The sequence below is a fragment of the Anoplophora glabripennis genome, unplaced genomic scaffold (genome assembly GCF_000390285.2).
Source record: "Anoplophora glabripennis isolate ALB-LARVAE unplaced genomic scaffold, Agla_2.0 scaffold113, whole genome shotgun sequence".
Taxonomy (NCBI): Eukaryota; Metazoa; Arthropoda; class Insecta; order Coleoptera; family Cerambycidae; genus Anoplophora; species Anoplophora glabripennis.
The window spans coordinates 149,515-171,889 of NW_019416240.1; the positions used below are offsets into that span (position 1 = coordinate 149,515).

The following is a 22,375-nucleotide window of genomic DNA, read 5'->3' on the forward strand; positions in this document are numbered from 1 at the left end:
ACCCTCCTCGGCAAAAATAAATAAAGTGGTTTCCTGTAACTGCAAAATCATAAACAGAAAATGCCTCAAAAGCCGCTGCGACTCGACGTCCGTCAGGTACGTAACTTCGAAAAAGCGCTCGGTAAATCGAGACTCTTTACCCGCAAGTACGTGACGAGCGTTAAAACTATGGAGCATTCCCTTCGAATTAACAGGCAAACATGAGTTTTTTTTTCTGTACACAATACAATCTATGTTATAATGAATAGTGAAGAGAAGGGGGAAGGGTAGCGAACCAAAACACACTATGGTACAAAGCAAGGTCACTTTCATAAAATAACTTATTAATGTTCTCTCTCTTTCTCTCTACATGTATATATATATATAGCATTATATATAAAAGGAAATGTACGACTATCAGTTTTGCACTTATTCTGAACTGGACTGCAGTTTTTGCGTTCTCCTCGTAAAACATGAGAACGGTATCTTTTTCAACGAAAAACGTAAACGTCGCCAAATTTTGGCGACTTTAAACCATATGTACATATTTTTCTTTCATTTTCAACAGCGAGTGTTCAATTTGAAGAACGGAAAAGTAGAGGCAGTCTCAAATTTTGCGACGAGAACCGCAAGACAAGGGAAGCGTTTAAGCGTCAAAGAGAAGATTGAAACTTTAGTCTGTGCACCACACCGGCGTCCCAACTTTAATCACAACGTTCTTCGACGTTTTCGACCAGAAGACCCTCACAAACACCTCGGAACAACCTCGCAATTGTCTCGGTTATCTCACTTAATTTATCTAACAGTGTATGAGTAGCGTTTTTCCCTTTTTTTTATGATTAATAGACATATTTAAATAACTTATGTAAACACAGCACTGCACTAAGATGATGACGAAGCGTTCATGGCCCCGAATATACCCGTCGAGAAGGACCCCGATTGCTGTTGTTGCTGCGCCTGCTGCTGCTGTTGTTGGTTCGATGTGAGCCGGGAGTGTTTAGGCATCGGGGGCTGTAGGTATTCGTGTCTGGCAAGGGACAGCACGTCGATGCGGTCCTCCTTCCTGTAGGCCAGGCAGCTCCTTATGAAGCTCTGCAAGAAGAGTAAATTTATTAATAGGAAATCAAAAATTATGAATTTATAGTTCTTATTTTAAATAAATATCACAAAAATCTAAAATATAAATTTCACATTTTTTTTTTGTAAAATTTACATTTGTAAACAGATCATTTCAAATTTACATTTACCAAAATGCAAATTTTGTATGTTTGAGAATTATTAAATTAGTTCATTCTTTTAAAAATTTTCATTACTATTAATCATAAAATGTAGCGTTTACATTAATAAATGTAAATTTTACAAATATAAGGCAAGGCAACTCTTATGAAGCTGCAAAAATTGCAAATTTCTTAATACAAATTACAAAAATAGTTTACAACTTCTAATCATAAAGAACTCAAGTGTTTTTGTATAAAAAAATATCGAAAGTAGATGTAAAATTTACATATACATACATTAAATGTAAATTTTGAGTGTATTATAAGTATTAAATTGGTTTATTATTTTGGAAATTTTCAATACTATTTATTACAAAAATGAGGAAATTACATTAATAAATGTAAATTATTCAAACATGTAAAATTACAAAAATTATACATTTCTTAATAAGTAAAAAGATGAATTTACAATTCCTAATTTTAAAAAAATTCAAATTTTTTATAATAAATATTGTACGTTCCAAAAATAAATTTCATATAACTGTAAAATTTACATTAGCAACAGAAATTTTACAAAAATGTATGTTAAATATTGAATTATATTAATTTTATATTTTTAGCACCGTTTGTTAAATAAAGTAAAATTTACATTGGTAAAAATTTTTTAGAAAAATGCAAAATAATGAATTTACAATGTCTAATTTTAAAAATTCCTTTTTAATAAACGGAATTACAAAAATAAATTTCTTACAAATGTAAAATTTACAAAAACGGAATGTTACATTTACATAGAAATGTAAATGGATATTATGTATTAAATTAGTCCAATCCTTTCAATATATGTAGTAGCACTGTTTGTTAAATTATGTGAAATTTACATTAGTAAATATAAATTGGACATATAAAATTTACATTGGTAAAATTTTTTTTATAAAAATGCAAAATAATAAATTTACATTTTCTAATTTTTAAAAAATTCTTTTTTAATACAGAATTACAAAAATAAATTTCTTACAAATGTAAAATTCACAAAAACGGAACTATACGTTTACATAAAAATGTAAATGGATATTATGTGTAAAATTAGTCCAATCCTCTCAATATTTTTAGTACTGTTTGTTAAATAATGTAAAATTTACAGTAGTATATATAAATTTTACATATAAAATTTACATTGGTAACATTTTTTTTATAAAAATGCAAAATGAATTTACAATTTTTAATTTTAAAAATCCATTTTTAATAAACAGAATTACAAATATAAATTTCTTACAAATGTAAAATTTACAAAAACGGAACGTTACATTTACATAAAAATGTAAATGGATATTATATATTAAATTAGTCCAATCCTTTCAATATTTTTAGCACTGTTTGTTAAATAATGTAAAATTTGCATTAGTAAATATAAATTTTACATATAAAATTTACATTGGTAATTTTTTTTTATAAAAATGTAAAATAATGAATTTACAATTTCTAATTTTAAAAATTCTTTTTTAATAAACACAGAATTACAAAAATAAATTTCTAACAAATGTAAAATTTACAAAAACGGAATGTTACATTTACATAAAAATGTAAACGGATATTATGTATTAAATTAATCCAATCCTTTCAATATTTTTATTACTGTTTCTTAAATAATGTAAAATTTACATTTCTTAGTAAACATCATAAAAATGTCAAAAATAAATTTTATACAAATGTCAAATTTACAATAGCAAACAGAAATTTAAAATTTACATTTACTTATGTAAATATAAATGGATATTAAATATCTAATTTGTCGAATTCTTTCAATATTTTCTTTACTACTGTTCCTTAAACAATTGACATTAGTAAATGTAAATTTTTAAATTATGTAAAATTTATTATAGTAAATGTAAATTTTACGGAAATATAAAAATTACAAAAGTAAACATAAAATCTTACCTTAGCTTCATTAGTAACTGCGGGTTTGTTAGCGAACTGAACCTCGGTTGCTTTTAAAATGGTATTCTCTTCTAAAATCGTCGCTTGAGACTGATTGTGCCCGAACGGCTTCTTGCCGTATAGACACTGATAAAATATTACACCTACACTCCAAACGTCCACCTTTGAAGATATCTTTGGAGGATGCTTACCAACTACGAAACACTCAGGGGGAAGATACCTACGGGATGCAACGTTAGAACCGTAAACTCCACCAAGTTCATCTACACTTACCAGTACGTGCCCGCGCCTTGCGACGTAAGGTCCATGCCATGATCGGGGTTGTAATTCTCCTCGTCCATGACCTTACTCAAACCGAAATCGGTGATTTTGATCTCGCCACAGACATTGCCCTCCGTGAGCAAAATGTTGCCGGGCTTTAGGTCGTAGTGAATCACGGGTGGCTTAATCTCATTCAGGTACTTTAGGGCCGACACAACCTGCATTATTATCGATCTCGCTTCCCTCTCCGGTATGGTTTTATGCTGAAAACGGAAAGATGTTAGTTCGGAGTCGGGATAAGCGTAACGTTCAACCTACCTGCTTCAGGTAAAAGTCAAGATCGTGACCATCACAGTATTCTAGAACGGTACAGAAAGAATTTGCGTCTATTTCAAATACATCATATAATTTAACTACTCGGGGGTGATCTAAAGCTTTGTGAATATTATACTCCCGTAACGCATGCCTGAAATCAAAAAAGCTTTTTAGTAAGTAAAATTACACTGGCTATATTACAATGTACAAATGTACAAATTTTTTCCCGTTTAGTTGGGTATTTTGCCACATATGAAAAGATTTTATTTCTATTAAGCAAGAAAATAGATAATAAATTTTTCAAATCTTAATTATCTTAGTTATTTGTTTCCTTTTTTTCAGTTTTTTTTCACAATCTTATAAAAAAGTTCCTTCCTTGAATCCTTTTTATAAACTGATTTAATTATTTGTTTTTTTTTTTTTCACTACTGTAAAATATCCAAATAAACAGAAATAAACTGTAATTATGTCACAAACAAATAACTGCAGACAGGATTATACAGTGTGTCTCAATTTATAGGTGTATTAGACATAAATAAAAACAAATGAACTTCAACCCCAGGGACACGTATTTTTAAAGTATAATTTGCTCAATATTGAACAGTTCTTAATATATTGTCATTTATTTCAATTAATCTTATAATACTTTCTGAATTATAGCCAAAAAAAGAGCAATTTTTACTTATTTATGTACGAATAATCCACCCTTTTTCTGCAAAACAATCTTTAATAATAAAAAAACATAGTGGGCCAAGTTAAGATGTAATACAATTTTTTAAAATTTTGTACCTAAAAAAATTGCAGCAACTTGGGATCTGAAATTTTGAGGAAGTTCGTTCTTAAATTTATTTATTATCGACTTAAATCAGGTCACACAGCATATCTTTTTATTTCCAATAGGGTCATTTACTTAAGTAGTAGTAGTAGTAGTAGTAATACTATTCTATACAAAATGTTATATAAACGTAAAATATTTACAAAGTAAAATCATTAAATAGCATAGTTACTTTTCTTCTTATGAATTGGAGAATTGATGACACACGGTATTATCAAATGTAATTAGAAATTTTCACTAAATAGAAAAATGGCTTATCCTGCTGTCTAAATGGCAGTACCAGCAACAGCCGATAGTAGTGGCTAGTCACTTAAGTGTAAATGTACAATACACTGGATTTAACTCTAAATTTTAAGCTGGAATAGTTTGTGTATCAGAACAAAACAAAAAAATAAATATTTTAAGCAAATTTTTAGAAACAAATAATGCATACAATATCGGACAAAATTAAAGCAAGTAAAATATTCAAGTAAATTCTATTCACTACGGTACAAATAAAATACACTGAACAGTGTATACCTCATTTCAAAATTATTGTATAGTTTGCGAGTATGGTGAAACACGTGCGAATTGGCACATGTGGTTTATGGAATACAAGATGTGCGACAGAATTAAAACGACTTATTTGGTTTCTCTTTGTTCAAGTGTTAATCAAATTAACACACATTATGTGAAATTAATGGTTTACGCATGCAAATTGTCGAAGCCTGTAAAGCTGTGCAATCGCAGATATTGGTAAAGGACCAATTTGGGTGGTTTTAAAAATAATTCAGAATTTTTGTCTTCACAGGAGTCAACAATTTAAAACAAAACTTTTGGAAAGGAAAAATGATAGATACAGAGGGATTGCAGAATTTAAATAATTAATCGGACTACACAGACGCACGCAAATTGTGCCGATATTTAAAATATGACGGTTTTTCAGGTTGATGATGTGACCTATGCACCTGGTTGCTGCCGTCAACTGAGAGCGACCAGGTATATAGGCCACAGCATCGATCCGAAAAAACGTCTTACTTTATTTAAACATCCGCTAAGCAAGGTTTTGGCCGAGTTAACGAGTTAAATTCAGCGTTTTTTGGAAGAGGCTGACCTCCTGGCGGAAAAGGCAACTAATAAACTCTTGTGCAGCAATATTTGACAAGGCACAAAGTCGTAGAGCTTCATCAGCCTCCATACAATCCCGACGTAGCTCCCTGTGACTTTTGACTGTTCCCAAGATTAAAAATGTCGCTCAAAGGATACCGATTTAACGACAAAGAAATAGTCGAAACTAATATGACAAACGCTCTAAAGCTGATACTAAATAAAAGTTCCAGGACTGCTTCCAAAAGTGAAAGGGCCGCTGAGAACATATTCTTCAATCAAATGGGGACCACTTGGAAGAATGCCACCAACCCGATGATGCAGAATAACACCAGCGGGGAAATATGAAGGAAGGTCGGATACTTTTGGAACAGACCTCGTATGTTTTATGTGACCAAGTCAGTCTCCAGATTTGAATCCCATAAAAAACCGTAGGGAGACGATAAAGAAAGTTTAGAAGAAATACTTAACCAACTATTTCACAAAATTCAAACTGTTTGGTTGTTTTATAGATAATGCAATTATTTGTAACCTTAATATCAAAACGCTACCAGTAAGTTATTCCTAATACACCTTACTAGACAAAATACTGATTTAATTATTTATTAAATTATTTCAATTTTTTTTTTGTTTTGTCGTCACCTTCTTGATTTTTTTTTGTTTTCAATTTTGTTGTTTTGTGTTTAATTTCATTATAGTAACACTAACAAAGCATTTAGTTGATGTACCGAGTTAATGGAAGTCACTCTAGTTTGTCCGATACTGTATAAAAAAAAAATTATGGGAAATGACCCTATTTAAAATATACATCTGACAGCTCTGCTTGAAATATTAAAATCGTTGCAATCATAAGAAAACGAGTAGTCTAAAAAGTGATATAAACACTGATTTTTACCACTCACTTTATATAGTTGGCCTTCTTGTCCTCCTTCCAGTCCTTGTTGAGTTGGTGCACCTTGCAAGCGACGTACCTCTGTTCCTTCAAATCGAAGGCCTTGTGCACCTCGCTAAAGCCCCCCTTGCCCAGCAACATTAACAACAAATATCTATCGTTGAGCACGGGATGGTTGTTGAACCTGGACTGATCCTCGTTGTGGATTCGTTTCAGTTCTCTGATGTGCAAGTTGCGCTCCCTCTCCAGCTTCTCCATCTCCAGTTGGAGGTCGGCGTCCTCCTTCTTGAGGGCGTTCTGCCTCAGTTTCAGTATTTCATCAGCCTCATAGTACTCTTGAAGTGTCAGGGAGCCGGGCACGGCGTCCGGCTTGAGAAAACCCGAATCGGTTCCGTTGTGCAGCGCGCTCGAATTGTTCCGTTTCCTGCCACTCTCGTTATTCGAAGGCCTTTTCTTAAGTAATAGCTTCTTTTGTCTGTCTATCTCTTCCCTCTCCGCTGTTATTTCTTCCTGCCGCCTACGCACAAAAAAGAATAGTTACAAAACGTTTTCGGGTTCAAAATGGTTTTTCTTTTTATTATTTTTGAGACCAGTTTTCCATTTCTCATTAAAATATCTATTAACTTTTATTTTTCAAATAAGAACAATCAGCTTTTTATTTTTTACGAGTAATTTGAGACCAAAAACATATTTTTATCTATTTTCTTTCGTTCTCTGCGAATTGTGAAAAAACGGGCGATTTTTGCGGTCACTCTTTGTGGGCAAGCAACAATTTTATTTCAATTTATCTGATGGAATTGCTTTTTTTTGTTCTAAAATGCATCTGCAATATATACCCAACTATGGGAGCCAAATCATTTTATATCTATTTCATTTCACTGAATTTTTAATTCGTAAATATATTTTATCGCTTCACCGAGTGCCAATAACTATTTCCTAAATAATTTTCATCGGGAAAATGCATTTATATCAATCGTCTGATAAAATTAACTTAACAAGTAATTATTTCTAGATTTATTCTAGATGGAAAAACTGGCCCTTATTACATATCAGTCCCGTCTTGAAACACATTTGACCATCATGGATGATCTGGATCAGGGGTATCATCATACTTGTACAGAAACCGGTATTATTTCTGTTTGTATGTCACTGAAACTTACCTTGCAAGTTCCTGAAAAGCGTGTCCGTCCGTCCAGTTCTCTTGGAAGGTAGCGCCCACCCTCTGCGTCACAAACTGCCCTAACCTTAACCTATTCTGCATGCACTTTTGCCTAGCCTCTTTCTTCTCTATCGAACTCTTCTCCTTGAGCAGCTTCTTCACTACCTCTATACACTTATTTACTTGTTGTTTGTGTTGGTCAATGGATTTCTGTTGGGTCGATATCTGGTGCCTTAACTCTTCGTTGGCCCGCGTTAATTCCTCTATCTTATTATTACGTACTTCTAGGTCAGAGGATGCTTGCGTTTCGAACTCCTGTATCCTGTGACACGTTAATTCAGTCTGAAATTTAAAAAAAAATGTAAAAAGTGGAATTATAACAATTACTGAATTATTACCTGTATTAATTTGTTAACCATAGCAGGAGGTGGCAACCGGGGTGGCTGTTGTTTATTATAAAAGTCGAAAGGAACAGTATTACACACCTGTGGGGACGACAACCCCACCTGTTGCGGTGACGGAGGTAACTGAAAAGAAGACAGCTGGGATCAATTATCACATTTTATCAACACACTCATGGACTACATTACAAAACAATATAAAAAAAATTACCACCCACATTCAAAAGCAATTCCTACTTTTGAATGTGGCATGTATGGATATTTACCATTGGATAAGGTTGTTGGGGTGATGGGCTCTTCGCCCCCCCGTGCCTGATGGGACTATGACTATTTGCAGAATGTTTGAAGTAGTCGTTGATCTTTTTATCCGAGGATTGGTTCCGGACTCCCTTGCCCGGTACACCTCCGCTATCCTCGGCTTTCCTCTTGCGTTTCCTTTCCGACGGGGTTCTGGGTATCTTCTCCGGAGTATTCGGGTCCACCTCTTTATCGCTGTGAGACGAACCTTCAGAAAATAATTTCATATTAGCAATTTACATCTAAGACTGGCTGAAAAAGGAAAATAATTTTTCTAAATGATTTGCTTCAACAGATTTTTGTTTCATAAAACCTTTTATAAAAATGTTGATCAGGCAGATACAAAGAGTTAATAATTGAATAAAAAATGAAGTATGAACTCATTTTAAAAGCAGTTAATGAATGTTTTTGGGAATGGAGTTAAGTACATTTATAATATGATTAAAATAATCACTGATCACTGAACACCAATCTGCTAGTCTGCCACATCATTAATGTTTTGGGTGCTAGTGTATAAAGAAAATCACAGAAAATAATGATAAGGTTAGTTAGTTTCTTATCTTTACTTCTGTTTTGGGATAATTAAATTGAGGTTATAAAATTTGACAAACGGTTCGATTTGAAAATAGAGATGGTTAACGGATAAATGAACGGTCACTTAAAAATCGGTAACTTACCGTAGAATGTAACCGGTTATTTTGGTCATTTATCATTATCAAATTTCAAAAATTATGTAAATTGATCTTTTGTTGTGGTTATTGTACATCATAATAAGTATAATAACAAATAACTACCCTCTCATTCTGGTTGTATGTCCTACATGCCAGATTTTTAGAATTTTTTGTGAGAAGGAAATTAAAGAAATATCGAATAATTTCAAATAATGGCAAACCAATCATAGTAGGCGCCTGTTTCGTCTGCCTTCGTTCGTTTCGTTGCACTCCTCGTAAACCAATAGCAAACAAGAAACAAATAACAAAAACAGTTTTTTTTTCGCGAGTGAACTGTGAAGTCGTATGTTGTAGTATGAGAGAATGAAGATATTTAAACTAACATATGATAACTAACAATAAGATCAAAAGAAAAATAGTAACTACAAGTCAGATATTCACCAATATTCAGTCGCGAAAAAAAGCCTATATAATGTCAATTATTCGGTTCTTTGGTTGGTCCTGTTTTGTGTTGTGAATTTACCACACGTACTTGTGAATTTAAAAATCTATTTATTTATTTAAAATATTAGTGTTTTAAACTTCAATTTTGTTAGCATTGTTAATAAGTGTTTTTAGTTTTTATCACAAACCTAGAAAAAGTACTTCAGTGCAAGTATCGAGTTGGTTATTTATAAGGTTATGTAGTATGCACGATATAAAAAGTGACAGAAGCAGGAGACATGGCATGGCCAGTAAGTACCTAATTTTGTTTTATTTTTTGCCTTTTCAATATTCCATAGTCAGTTAGATCACGTCGGATTAGCATGAGTGCTGCGATTTAGCAAACTAATATTTCAATGCAGCAATAATGGTTGAGTTTGAATATACTTTAAAAATATACCAATAATTAGCTGTATTACGGCGGCTATGGAAATAGCATAGGTGCTACGATTTAGCAGACAATGATCAAGCAGATGAAGTCGACAGATTTAATGTAAGATATACGTGGTGTACCTGTAACATGTAACCCTATTCATCATTTCAACTTATTCGTGATTGGAAATATTAATTCTAGGTCGCCCCACAGTTTCCTTCAAAAAACGCAAACAAAACTTTAGCGGACATTTAAGTTCTGCGATATGAATTAATTTTGTTCTATATTTGTACACAAGTCATGCGTATCTACCAACATAGTTAAGCGGGAGTTACTACAAAAACAAACAAGGTCCATTTCATTTTGTTGGTCATAGTTTTTATCGGTAAAATACTTCACCTTAATCTTAATCTTAATTCTAATATTTTTACTTGTTTATAATAATTTAGTCTTAACCTGATCTTAAAAATTGGCCATTCAAATGACATACCTACGTTTTTATAGACTAGCACACTGAAACTTCTTAAGGTTAAGACTAAGGGCTAAGATTTTATTATAAACTCACCAATTATGCTTCGCAGAGAGAGCATTTTGGCTTTGAAACAGTTATTTACTAATGTCAAAAGAAGTGAACGAAGTTGGAAGAATAACTTTTACTATACTTTTTAATTTCCCACCGCCTTGTATATTTTTGGATACTTAATTTTGGAACACCCTGTATAGTATACAACTGTATCTCCGATTCTAAAAACAATACCGACATGCTGTTATCACTGGCACTTTTGTTCACCTCAAATATCATCACACTCCATTTAAAATTTTCAAGAAAATGCGGAAAGTTCATAAAACAAAATATTTATTTATTAAGACATATCTGTCTGACAAGACCAAGTTAATCTTTATTTCACCAAATCGAAGTCGAAGTATTTTTTTGTTTTTTTTTTAACCCAACGTTTCTCTTTTCTCATTTAAAAAGTTACCATCAGAAAGAATATAACAAAAATAATGCATATTATGGTACCTTGCGGCAACATGAGGAACACAAAAACGATTTCCAAGTACGAGTATTCTCTATTCTACTTTACCGAGATTTTTTTAACAGTGCCCTGCAATGAACCATTCCGCTCGTGCTTTATTATTTGTACACCTAAAACAATATGCATCAATGTCGCCTACACCTACCCAAAACTCAGATGGTACGGTCCGCCACTGTAATCAGGTTAAAATATTTCAAGCCGAGATCAACATTTTTGACCTCGAAGTCTTGAGAATTCTTCGTCTTCATTGAACGTGGAACGAAATAATTGATATTTAGTGCACAGACTTTCACTCATTAAAACGCGAATAAAATTATTAACATCGCCATTTTTTTTGTATTCAAAATAATTTGTAACACGCGAAAGAATGGGGTTTAGTCGTTGCTTAATTCAAACATGATTTGTAATAATTGTGGATCTGGAGAACACAAAATGTCTCCTAGAATATATTCCAATGAATTCCTTTATCACGCAAAAACAATATTTTTTCAGTCAAATAACTTTTACAAGTATTGACTTTTAATAACAATAAACAGTTTACATAATGTTATTAACGATAATCAGGTGAATGCAGAAAAACTAAACGTTGTACGTTCTACAAAAACGTGGATATTAAAATTCGACATGGCAGCTTTCTCTTCAGCCAAGGCAATTAGTTTTATTGCACAAAACTATTGTTTAACTTGATTTAACGGCAAGGAAGAATTCTACGTACCTATACGGTTTTGATAAAAAATACTAAGTCTGTTTTTCCGTTGTCAAAAATTCTACGCTAAAATTAACGTTACTAATATAGACATAATAATAAGGACAATGAACAGTAAGTAGTATCGCATTACATATAAACATTCATGTGTGTGATATAATACTACGAGGGGCACCAGAAAAGTTCTCCCTAACAATGATACAAAAGATGATACGATTTTTTAGATAAAAGTTTTTAACAATTTCCTTCAATACATTTGCGCCACCTGCCCTGCAATGTTTACATCAGAAATAAATTCATCGTGTTAGCCTTCAAAACAGGTATCAATATCCGATAATCCAATCCAATATCCAATTGTGTGCAGTTATCGAGGAAAAATTTCTTGGTTTGCGTCACAAAGCAGCCAAAGATCAACCCTGCAACTGTAAGAGAAATTACAGTTGCAGGGTTGATCTTTGGCTGCTTTGTGACGCAAACCAAGACATTTTTCCGTTGAATTTTTTGTAGTTGATTTTTGTTGCCGTAACAAATTTCAAAGAAAACAAAGCAACTAGTATGTGTTGGGATGGTCTTGCTGCCGCAATCAAAAGTAGTCTACATTCTACAATTTGTAAGTTCATGCGATGCAGATTAAACATGAATCTCAAATTATTTCAAGTAAAAAGCCAGATGTGTACGAAGGCCTGTTGAGGCAACATGTCTCACTATTTTGTTAAAAGTTTACATTTTTAATTAGTAAACATACAGTCCATTTCATCGAGTTTGTTTTAGCTGCTTAGCGACCGAGTCTGGTACATACCTTGAAATTATAGGTTCTTCAATTGACTTCGGAAAAACTATACCAAAAAGGATATTTTTTTCTAGAATAGTCCCCCACCAATTTTCAGCCTACAGGTCCTCACCATTGTAAATCAGGCACTGCTTTAAACATCAGAATTCATTGCGTGTGAAGACCTACCATTATCTCGACCAAATTTTCTTTGAAAACACGATGGAACTTTGTCTCCATATACTTTTTACTGGATCTGTACTCGTTTTATGTAAAATTACATTCTGAGGTATAGTAAAAGCCGGCAAATTTAAATTCGTGTAAATTGTAAAGTTACGGAATATAAACGGTCTAGATAAATATAGATGCTTGACTGACTAATCCTTGGTTTGATTCAATGGGATTTTCGACTGGTCTTTACTTAATTATACATATATTGTTCAATTCGTAAATCTTGACTCACTACTCAACTCGATCCAATAACTTCCAGAACAAACCGAAACCTATGAGATAAACGTATTGGTACAGGTTGTTTCAAATTTTCCTCATATGTAAATATCTTTACCAAATATTTATAAATATGTAGGTATAGTATTTCTTAAACTTTATCGTATGGTCTAAGTAACAGATAATAGGTCTTGGCATCTGAAATAATACAGAAGAGGTTGATGAACTTATTTCGCCTCTCCTGAACGATTTACATGCTGTCGCTTATCTCCTTCTTGCGCCAGAGTCTACAATTGTATTTATTTAATAATAAAACACACGCGATTGAACATTTTTTATTCATAAACTGGCGAGAAATCAGAAAATTGGGAAATTTTTCAAGTGGAAGAGTTCCGAGTATCATTTCATACAGTATATCTACACATAGGCGTGGCTATAGCTTTCGCAATGGGGGGTCCAAAGATCCAAGAATAAACTTGTTTTTGCCCGGACTTCATGCAGAAAAAGCAGAATTCTAAACGCCAAGGGGTATGCTAAGGGGGAGGGGGTCCGGAACCCCTAAACCCACCCCTTATATACGTCCATATATCTCCATAATATTGTATGTGCTATTTCGAAATTAGTACAAACGTAGCAATTTCCGATTATACCGGTAACGCGTAAAATGTTTTGTGAATATTTTTCACTATCATAAAAAAATAAAGTACTAGTGTGTGATTATTAGACATCGGAAACTTTATGGCGGCAATCAAATAAATAAACAGTAGTAATCTATAAGCGGCAATAAGCGTTGTAGCAGTAGACATAGGGTCAATTTATGGTCAAGCCGTGTGCCGCTCTATACCGACAATACACAATGCCAAGGACTGTTATTAAAACACGAGGCATACACTCGACCAAGCCAAGCCTCACACGTACAAACGACAATGAAATGTACGGATAACGTCTCAGCAAATAACCGGTATTGTTCACCGGCACGCTTGGCAGACAGGGCAGGCATTAGGGTGCCGCTAGGTACGTATCGAATAAATTGATCGATGCGAAGCTTCAGGTCAGAGGCAGACATGTACATGTTATTGTACAATGACGCGGATAGTGGGATTACTAAAATGTGAAGTAGTTGATGCTTCACCACCATTAGTAAAAATATCATCTATTAAAAACTTCGACTGTTTTAAATATGCGCCTGCGACTTCGGTTGAACGTTCATTTTCGTTTTTGAAATCGATATTTACCTACAGATCGCCAGAGACGATATAAGAAGGCAACGGTTGCGTCACTTTTTGTTTGAATAAAATTACAGAATAGAGATTCCGGTCCAGGGCCAACCCCGTAGTATATTACAGCTGCCCTAATATTTCCGATCTCTATTTCTCACCAACAGACAGTTTCTAAATATAAAATGTTTTAATTTAGTAATTAATTTAATCAGAGGGTTTATTTTATTTAATAAATCGGATACTGTATATAAGTTGTTCACTTTTTAAATAGTTTTTTTGAGTGGCATAGTTGCTACCGAAGTACTATAGTAGGATCGTATTCGATGCAAAGTAGAGCAAAAAGTTGTCGATATTTTATCAAAGGAAAATCGTGTCATCATTTTTAGGAGGCGTAAGATGAACCATTTCAAATTTAAAATGAAATTGAATGTAAAATCTGAAATACTGCTGCATACGCACTGTGTTCTGGTAGTAGCTGTAGTCGCCCAGGTGCATCGAGTGTACGAAGTGGTCGGTTATACATCAAATACTAACTTGGCGAGCTTGGTCGTAAAACAGTGCCTCCAAAAAACAAGTAAACAACAGTGGCGCGTACAGAGGTAAAATATAGTACATACGTGGAATTTAAAAAACAAATTGGATTTATAATAAATTACATTTAAAATAGTTTATGAGAATAAAGGAATTTTTGTAGAAATAAGGGTGCCAGATGTGTCCCTTCATAATGTATAAATTATTCAATTTCTAAAACCCTTAAAAGCGTATGGCACTGGATCCCTTGACAGGCAATGATTTATTACTTTGCATCGAATATGATCCTACTATAGTACCTACATATTTTTTTCCTAGGTTACTCCGACAAAAGTCAAATTATAAAGACAGTACGAGAATATCATAGATAAATTATTTTCTGCGTTACTAGGTAACGGACAATCAACTGTTTCTATCATGGTTACATAGATATTTGTTCTAGTATTCCTCGTATAACACTTTCTCTATTTACCTTAGATATTTTGAGAAGTATTGAAAATAAAACAATTCTTGAGGCGGCCATGGATGATAAGTATAGAAAAAAATAGAGAATGACATTGCCTGTCGGAGTAATAATGACAACGTATACATTCATCAATTGTTTAATACCATTCATCCATGGCTACCCTGACCAGAATGATTCAAATCAATTCTATTTTTAACTTTTCCCATTTACATAAGTATTTTAAAAAATCTACAGTTCTTTCAAATTATGTAGATTATTTTCTGAGAAAAGCTTTATAAATAAATCACAAGTCAGTATTTTTTTGTCTAGCTATTTGAAATTTTGCACTGAAATACCGTTGTCCCACATCGCCAGCGCACGAAACGAGCCATATTCGGTAGAAAAATTCAAAACCAGCAACATTGTTCCAAATATTACCGTGCTATACTCGTGCACTAAGTAAATTCTAGCGTTCATTATACGCCAGTTAATTATTTGTTTCGAAATGGAGGTTTAATATCTCGCGATACTAACTAATCTGAAAATATCTGACAAGCTTTTGTTGCCCGATCAGTGTTTGCTCATGTAATTCCAAGAAGGGGGCAGAAGATCCGCTCGGAATTGTATTCGTGGAATTTCTACTTATGCCGTGGTATGTAGAAAGCTGTAAACGTCGATTTTACAGAGAAATATATTTTGAATACGCTCTTTATATGTATATTAAACATTATTATATAAAAGTCTCTACATTCTCTTATAAATTACAACCGTGGAAATGGATTAAACGTAGTGAAAATCATTGATACTTGACTGATTTTGAACTACACTCCCGTTTGTTATTTGAATTAAAAAAAAAATGTCAGACAAAACTGCCAAATGTCAAGAATAGAACAGAGTACATTTGATATTCTATTTAGATGAAGTTTGACGTTCACAAATATTGTCGTTTAGAAATGATATTGAAGTTATAAATAAGTTACACATTTTTGGGTCACTCGTATAATCGTAATAATTGAAGTTGTTCTGTACAATGTTAGCAACTTCAGTGTCCAGGGCTTACTTTGACATATTGCTTGATTTTAGATTTTTCTCAAAGTTGACGGACGTGGGACATTAAAATTTTGCACACATTTAATTTTTCATTGTAGGAAACTTGAAAATAAAGGCAGATTTTGCTATATGAACCAGCAGAGCTGTTGTGTCCCAGGGCTTTTTTTTCAACACTGATATTTTTTGTATCATTCGAGTCATTTCTCCCATTCGAGCACCAACCTATACATACAGATTAATACAAAAATTGAGACGAACACCGGTGTTAAAATCTATTTCCCATATATTTTATTAGTTGAAACTTAAACGTAAATATCATAATTTTTTTTACATATCTAGTTATATTTATAAGCACACATATTTGTCCAAGACAAATACCTTAGATATTTTTATTTAAACAAATATTTTTAAACCTTCATGTTAATATACGGATCCCGGTACTGTACGTCTAACTTTTTTTAAACTTACAACTTCTTACTTAATTTACTGGTACGACCTTGAATGTCAGGCACATATATATGTGTAATTCTTTTTATAATTGGTTATTTTCCATTTATATATATATTGTTTACTGATAAGTATTATAATAATTAAAATGTAGATACACCATTTTCAGAAAACATAGATCGCGAGTTGACAATGACGAAACGTTTATTTTCGAGTACTGTTCGCATAAAAAGTGGAACACATTTGAATATTATAATCGCTCGATAGGTTTTGTTTCGATTATATTTTATTAAAAGTTCGTGGTACGGGTACAACCTGTTTTGATCGAATAAAAAGACAGAAAAGATATATTTTGTCAATTTGCCTGACGTATTTCCGCTCCTTGACATTTTTTTATAAATATTAATTAATCTATATATGCTAACAGTTAATTCAAGAAAAATAGTAAACCTATTTTCCTAAATATAAAAAATTGTCGCTTACGTGTACAAAGTAGCGAGTATCAAACGGGAGTAATCAGATTTTTTTAATTGCAAAAAAATGTACCTACTAGAATGAACAATATGTACTGATAAAAAATCTAAGTATTGCTGGGATGGCGCTTTCCATTGGTTAGTTCGTCGGTTAGTTCATGTACAAGGTGTTCCAGAAATAAATGCCACAAATGCCAATAAAACCACGCATTTAAAACATCGAAAGCAACAATTTTTGTTTAATACTATTTCTTTTTAGAAAACTTTAACTTTTGTTGTTTCAATGGGTACAAAACACCGGACGAAAATACGAGTTCGAAAAAATACAATAATTTACGTAAGTTGTTTTTGATAACTTAAATAAAAAGTTAAATGTTCGGCACTTTTTTCTGGGATCCTTCGTATTATACGCGAATGTTAAGCCCTTAGGTATAACTCATAGCAAAGTACATATTAAAATTTTGTTTGCATTTTAAGTAGGTAAATGAATTTAAAAAAAAATGTTAACAGTACATATTATTTTACGTATTCAGATATTGTTTGTAATTATTTACTTGCGACATTTTCTGTTACCTTTTTTATTTATTTGTATGCATACATGTGTATGTAAAAATACCAGGATTTAAAAAGGTTCTGTAATTTTAACTTGTAACATTGCAAAATATTAAAAATAGGTTAAGATAAACTAGCCGCGCTTTGAACAAAGCCACGTGACAGCACAACGTAGACAACCAACATTGCACGGCTGGTACTGTAATTAAAAATTACACTAATCACCAGCGGGTTCAGAGCTGTATTTGTTGCAGTTGTATGTTTTTAAATGAAAACCTACCATTGCTTAAATTATTGGTTTCAACATGATGGAGCTGCATCACATTGTGGTTTACGAGTATAAAATTATCTGAATCAAAATTTCCCAGACAGATGTATTGGAAGGGATGGACCCATAGCATGGCCTCCTAGATCACCAGATCTGAATCCCCTAGATTTTTATTTTGGGGATATTTAAAAGAAAAGATTTACAGCGAACCTGTTGTAAATCCAGAAAATGTAGTAGCCCGTATACTGCTATCGCGTTAATAAACCTAGAGATGCTACAAAGGGTTCATGCTTCAATGTTGAATCGTGTCAATCTTTGTCTTGAAGTAGAGGGCAACTTATTTGAACACCTTTTGTAAAAACAATTTCTATTATTTAAGCACATTATGGTTTTATTTTCTCTCCATTTTAAAATTGTTTTATTATTAAAATGTTTTTCTCTATCTTTTTCAGTTTACTTACTTGCAGGTACAATCGACCATCGGGAACTTGGTTATAAATTATTTTTCTTGGTATAAGCACAGGCCTCAGTTTTGAGACAAAAAAATTGGATTTTCACTTTTTTAGTTTTTTTAATAATTTTTTTGAATAACTCGACAAAGAGAACAATCGGAAAATTTTCCAGTCTTGTTTTCCAATAATTAAATAACTATACTAAATCTAGTGCGATTGCACTGGAAATCACATTCCTGGTCTCAAAATAATTTGACGGGTAAAATAAGCTGTGGAGAACCACTACAACTTCCTTGTAGACATAATAAACTATTAAAATTAAATTTCTAAACATGTTGTAGTCTCAGTGCCTTCTAATTTGTGAGCTACTGAACCCAGATGTTTCAATTTTACATGTAAAACGTTGGAAACTTAAACCCACAGTATTAGGGAGTTCATTAAGCAGAAGATAATTCTAAATCTGCATTTGCAGTTTTAAGAAATACTGATAACATATATACAGGGTGATTAATTAATAATTGTACATCAGCTAACTGGATAATCCTGGGCTGAAAATATGAAGAATTGACACATAACGCTTAGATAAAATATGGCTCCTTACGGAGTTACAGGGTGTTTTATTTAAAAATTTTTAAATGATTTTTGTCCATTACTTTAATCCAGTTTGATATTTCCCTATCATATTTGGCATACAGTTTAGATACTTTAGAACATATTCAAATATGCTACAAAATTATGGCTACTACCAGAGGCGTACGATAGGAGTAGAGGCGCAGTTTCCCATCCCTAACTTCTACGCCACTGGTGGAATTTTTATTTTGGTACAATTTTTCAATTCTTCAATACTTTCTATGCAATTAACCTACTATTCCTTCATAATGGTAAAGTCATTATTTCCCGAGATTTTTAAAATTAAATATAGGGCTGCACAATCATTTTTATTTTATTATGTAAGTTATTTGTCATATTATTATTATTCAAGTCGGTGTCTTTCGTCATGGAATTTTATTGCATTAGTTGAATTAGGTTTTACAATTGAGTACAGTTTTAGTAATGAGCAAAAAACATTAAAAATTTTTTAAATAAAATACTCTGTAACTCCGTAAGAAGCCATATTTTATCTAAGCGTTCATATTTTCAGCCCAGAATTATCCAGTTAGCGTATGTACAATTATTAATGAATTACCCTGTATTTGTAAATGATGACCATGACAGGCATCTATTTTGTTGAAAAGGACAAGTCTACATTTTTTTTTTGTTAACTGATACCACAAATTTCATTTTTAATAGATATTTTTCTTTTTCTTCTTTTAACGTTTACTTGAATGAAATCACACTGGAAGATGTAGCAATACAGCAAAACTAGAGACAATATTGTAATAGAAATTCTTTAAAAACGTATTTTCTTTAATTATTGGTCGATTAGTGTCGGTAAACTTTTTCTTTTTTGTTATTTACGGAAACTTATTCTCCATCGATCCATTACAAAAATGGAATAGTTATTAATAATTATTTTGTTTTTTTTTTTCAATACTTCCTAGGCTTCTAATATTAAAGATATTATAATACGAGGAAAGTACGACTTCAAGGTTCCGACATTGAGAACATGCAAAATTTCCTACCAATCCCAAAACAAATGATAACGAATCCGATCTATCATGCAAAAGTTGTGCGAAGATGGCAAAAACTGTGTCAAGGAGCGTTGGTACTGTCGATTTATTTTTAGGCTGAACATACCGTGATTTGCTATTATTGAATACGTGCAAAGGTTACTTTCGTCAAAACAATTAAAACGCTGCCATCGAACGCCAAGGTAATTTTTTTTTGCAGACAGATTCTCGAATGGAACGCGCCGTTGTTATTTCAGTTTTTGTACAAAACTAGGAAAGGTACAGTTAGCGGCTACGTCCATCTGCACTACATCTACTAACCATCCGAAAAATATTACCTTCCTTGGGTTGCACTGTTGGGAATCGGTAAGACTTCAAATTGCTTCGACAGTTTTAAAATTAATAAGGCAACTACCTGTATTAACATTTTATAACCGGTCCTTTTCTCGTGCTCTCGAAACAACCGACCCCAGAAAAGGAAAGCAGTTTCGACATAAAGGTTAATTGTAATAATAAAAATTTTGAACCTAGGCAACACCACTTTGGCGTTTGCCAAAATGTTAAGAGTAGACCCAAAAACTGCTGCATTCTCTGAATGTAATCATTTTTTTTAATACCGTACGCGCCTAAAGTATGGAATAAATTCAGTAAAACCGAAACACATTCTTTTTGGGAAAAATCCTCGAACAAGTCGAGTTTTAATTTAAAAAATACATATTTTAGCATCAAATACGATTTTCACCCGTCATTTGTTTTCGAGTAATGACGTCATCGGCATTTTTTTTTAAATAGCAACCCCCTATTTTTTTCTTGACTCTGAAAGATCGTTTCATTGTCGATCCGACAGTATTAAAATGTTGCCATCTTACATAGGAAAGTTTTCGAGTAAATGACGATTGAATGTTAGAAAACGTAAATTTTATTCATTAAAAAAGTAATCACAGGTCAACAAAGCTCAAGAAGCAGACACACTAATATGCATCCCGAAGGATTTTGGTGCGCTGAATCCGAATCTGGCCGCAGCAGAATTGCTCTATCACGTCTGGTTTTTGAAATATCCTAACCTAAAAGTGCAAAAAACACTGTTTTTCGTCATATTTAAGGTTATGTAGTAATGCCATATATTCTTTAATATGCCTTTAATAATGCCAATTTTTTTTATTCTGAAAGATCGTTTCATTGTCGATCCGACAGACGATTGAATGTTAAAAAACGTAAATTTGATTCATTAAAAAAATAACAATTCCTATGTCAAGCAAATACAATTCGTTAAGTTTTCTACCTAACTTAAGAGTTCGAATTGCCACCCACCCAGTTCTTGACAATACGCAAGTCTGTGTAGAAATTCTTCTTGCACATTATTAATTATTTCTGGGGTAACTCTGTATATTTCATCTATAATACAATTTTGGAGTTCTTCTAAATTATGTGGTCTATTAACGTACACTTTGGACTTTAAGTAGCCCCATAAGAAATAGTCCAGGGGTGTAAGATCTGGGGATCTCGCGGGCCATTCTACCTCGTCTGCCGATCCACCTCCTAGGAAAACAATTGCCCAGAAAATCTCGAACAGGGCGCGCATAGCGCGGAAGTGTACCGTCTTACTAATATGGTGTCATCAGGAATATCAAGGTCATTATCGTTAGGAAAAAATTACTGCAAAAGCTGGAACAAGGTTTTGTAAAAACTCTAAATATCTTTCTTCTGTAAGGGCTCCTTCAAAGAAGAAAGGCCCTACTATTCTGTTGTCAACTATTCCAGCCCACACATTTAATTTCTGTGGGTGTTGGATATGTGTCTCTGCCATCCAATGAGGATTTTCCAGACTCCAATACTTGACATAAATCCATCATAATTTCACAAAAGTGTAAGCGGCGGTCGGGATCGTCTTCATTGAGTTCCTGCACAAGTTGAATTTTGTAGGATGATATTTTTCCTGCCTCAAGATACGTAGCACTGCGTGGTCTGACTAATTTCATTGTTTAATGCAACCAATCGTGAAGTATTATGAGGATTATCTACCATACTTATCAAAATGTTCTGTTTGTGATCGTCACTAACGCTTGGACGTCCAGGTTTTGAAATATCTAAACATTGTCAGTTTCTCTAAAGGACCCCGCACAAATCTTATGGAAATTGGGTCCCGGTCAAATTCGCTGAATTTTTGATATGTGATATAGTTCATCATACTGGTCAATTGTCTCAATGGCCACAAAGCTCAAAAATGGATAGTTTGGCCGGTACAGAGCTTTAAAGCTCCGAATATCCTCCACGGATTTATGTACCTGTATATGCGCAGTGTGTATAGACTTTTGAAATAGCCTATTTAATTTTTTTTATTTATCTAGGTTTATATTTTTGAGGTTGCTGAATTCAGATCTGTTGTTAGATTTTCAAAATTGACAGTTGGCAGCTGTCAAATAGCTGTCAATGTGCTATAATAAAGCCAAAAACTTGTTTTTTT

General features: G+C 32.9%; 1 protein-coding gene across 8 annotated transcripts in view; it reads right to left on the reverse strand.

The window, feature by feature from the left end:
• Positions 1–306: 306 nt before the first annotated feature.
• LOC108905970 (serine/threonine-protein kinase tousled-like 2) overlaps positions 307–22,375 on the reverse strand; it is a 206,045-nt gene continuing 183,976 nt past the window's right edge. For 6 of the 8 annotated variants that reach the window (XM_018709070.2, XM_023455860.1, XM_018709071.2 and 3 more), the window contains 8 exons: positions 8,347–8,585; positions 8,078–8,221; positions 7,681–8,021; positions 6,531–7,037; positions 3,711–3,858; positions 3,405–3,655; positions 3,132–3,351; positions 307–1,071 (listed from right to left, as the gene is read on the reverse strand). In XM_018709070.2, the coding sequence (XP_018564586.1) occupies positions 862–1,071; positions 3,132–3,351; positions 3,405–3,655; positions 3,711–3,858; positions 6,531–7,037; positions 7,681–8,021; positions 8,078–8,221; positions 8,347–8,585 (2,060 nt within the window). In that variant the 3' untranslated portion in view covers positions 307–861. The remainder of the gene's footprint in view (positions 1,072–3,131; positions 3,352–3,404; positions 3,656–3,710; positions 3,859–6,530; positions 7,038–7,680; positions 8,022–8,077; positions 8,222–8,346; positions 8,586–22,375) is intronic. The other 2 variants (XM_023455863.1, XM_023455858.1) reach the window with 1 other exon arrangement.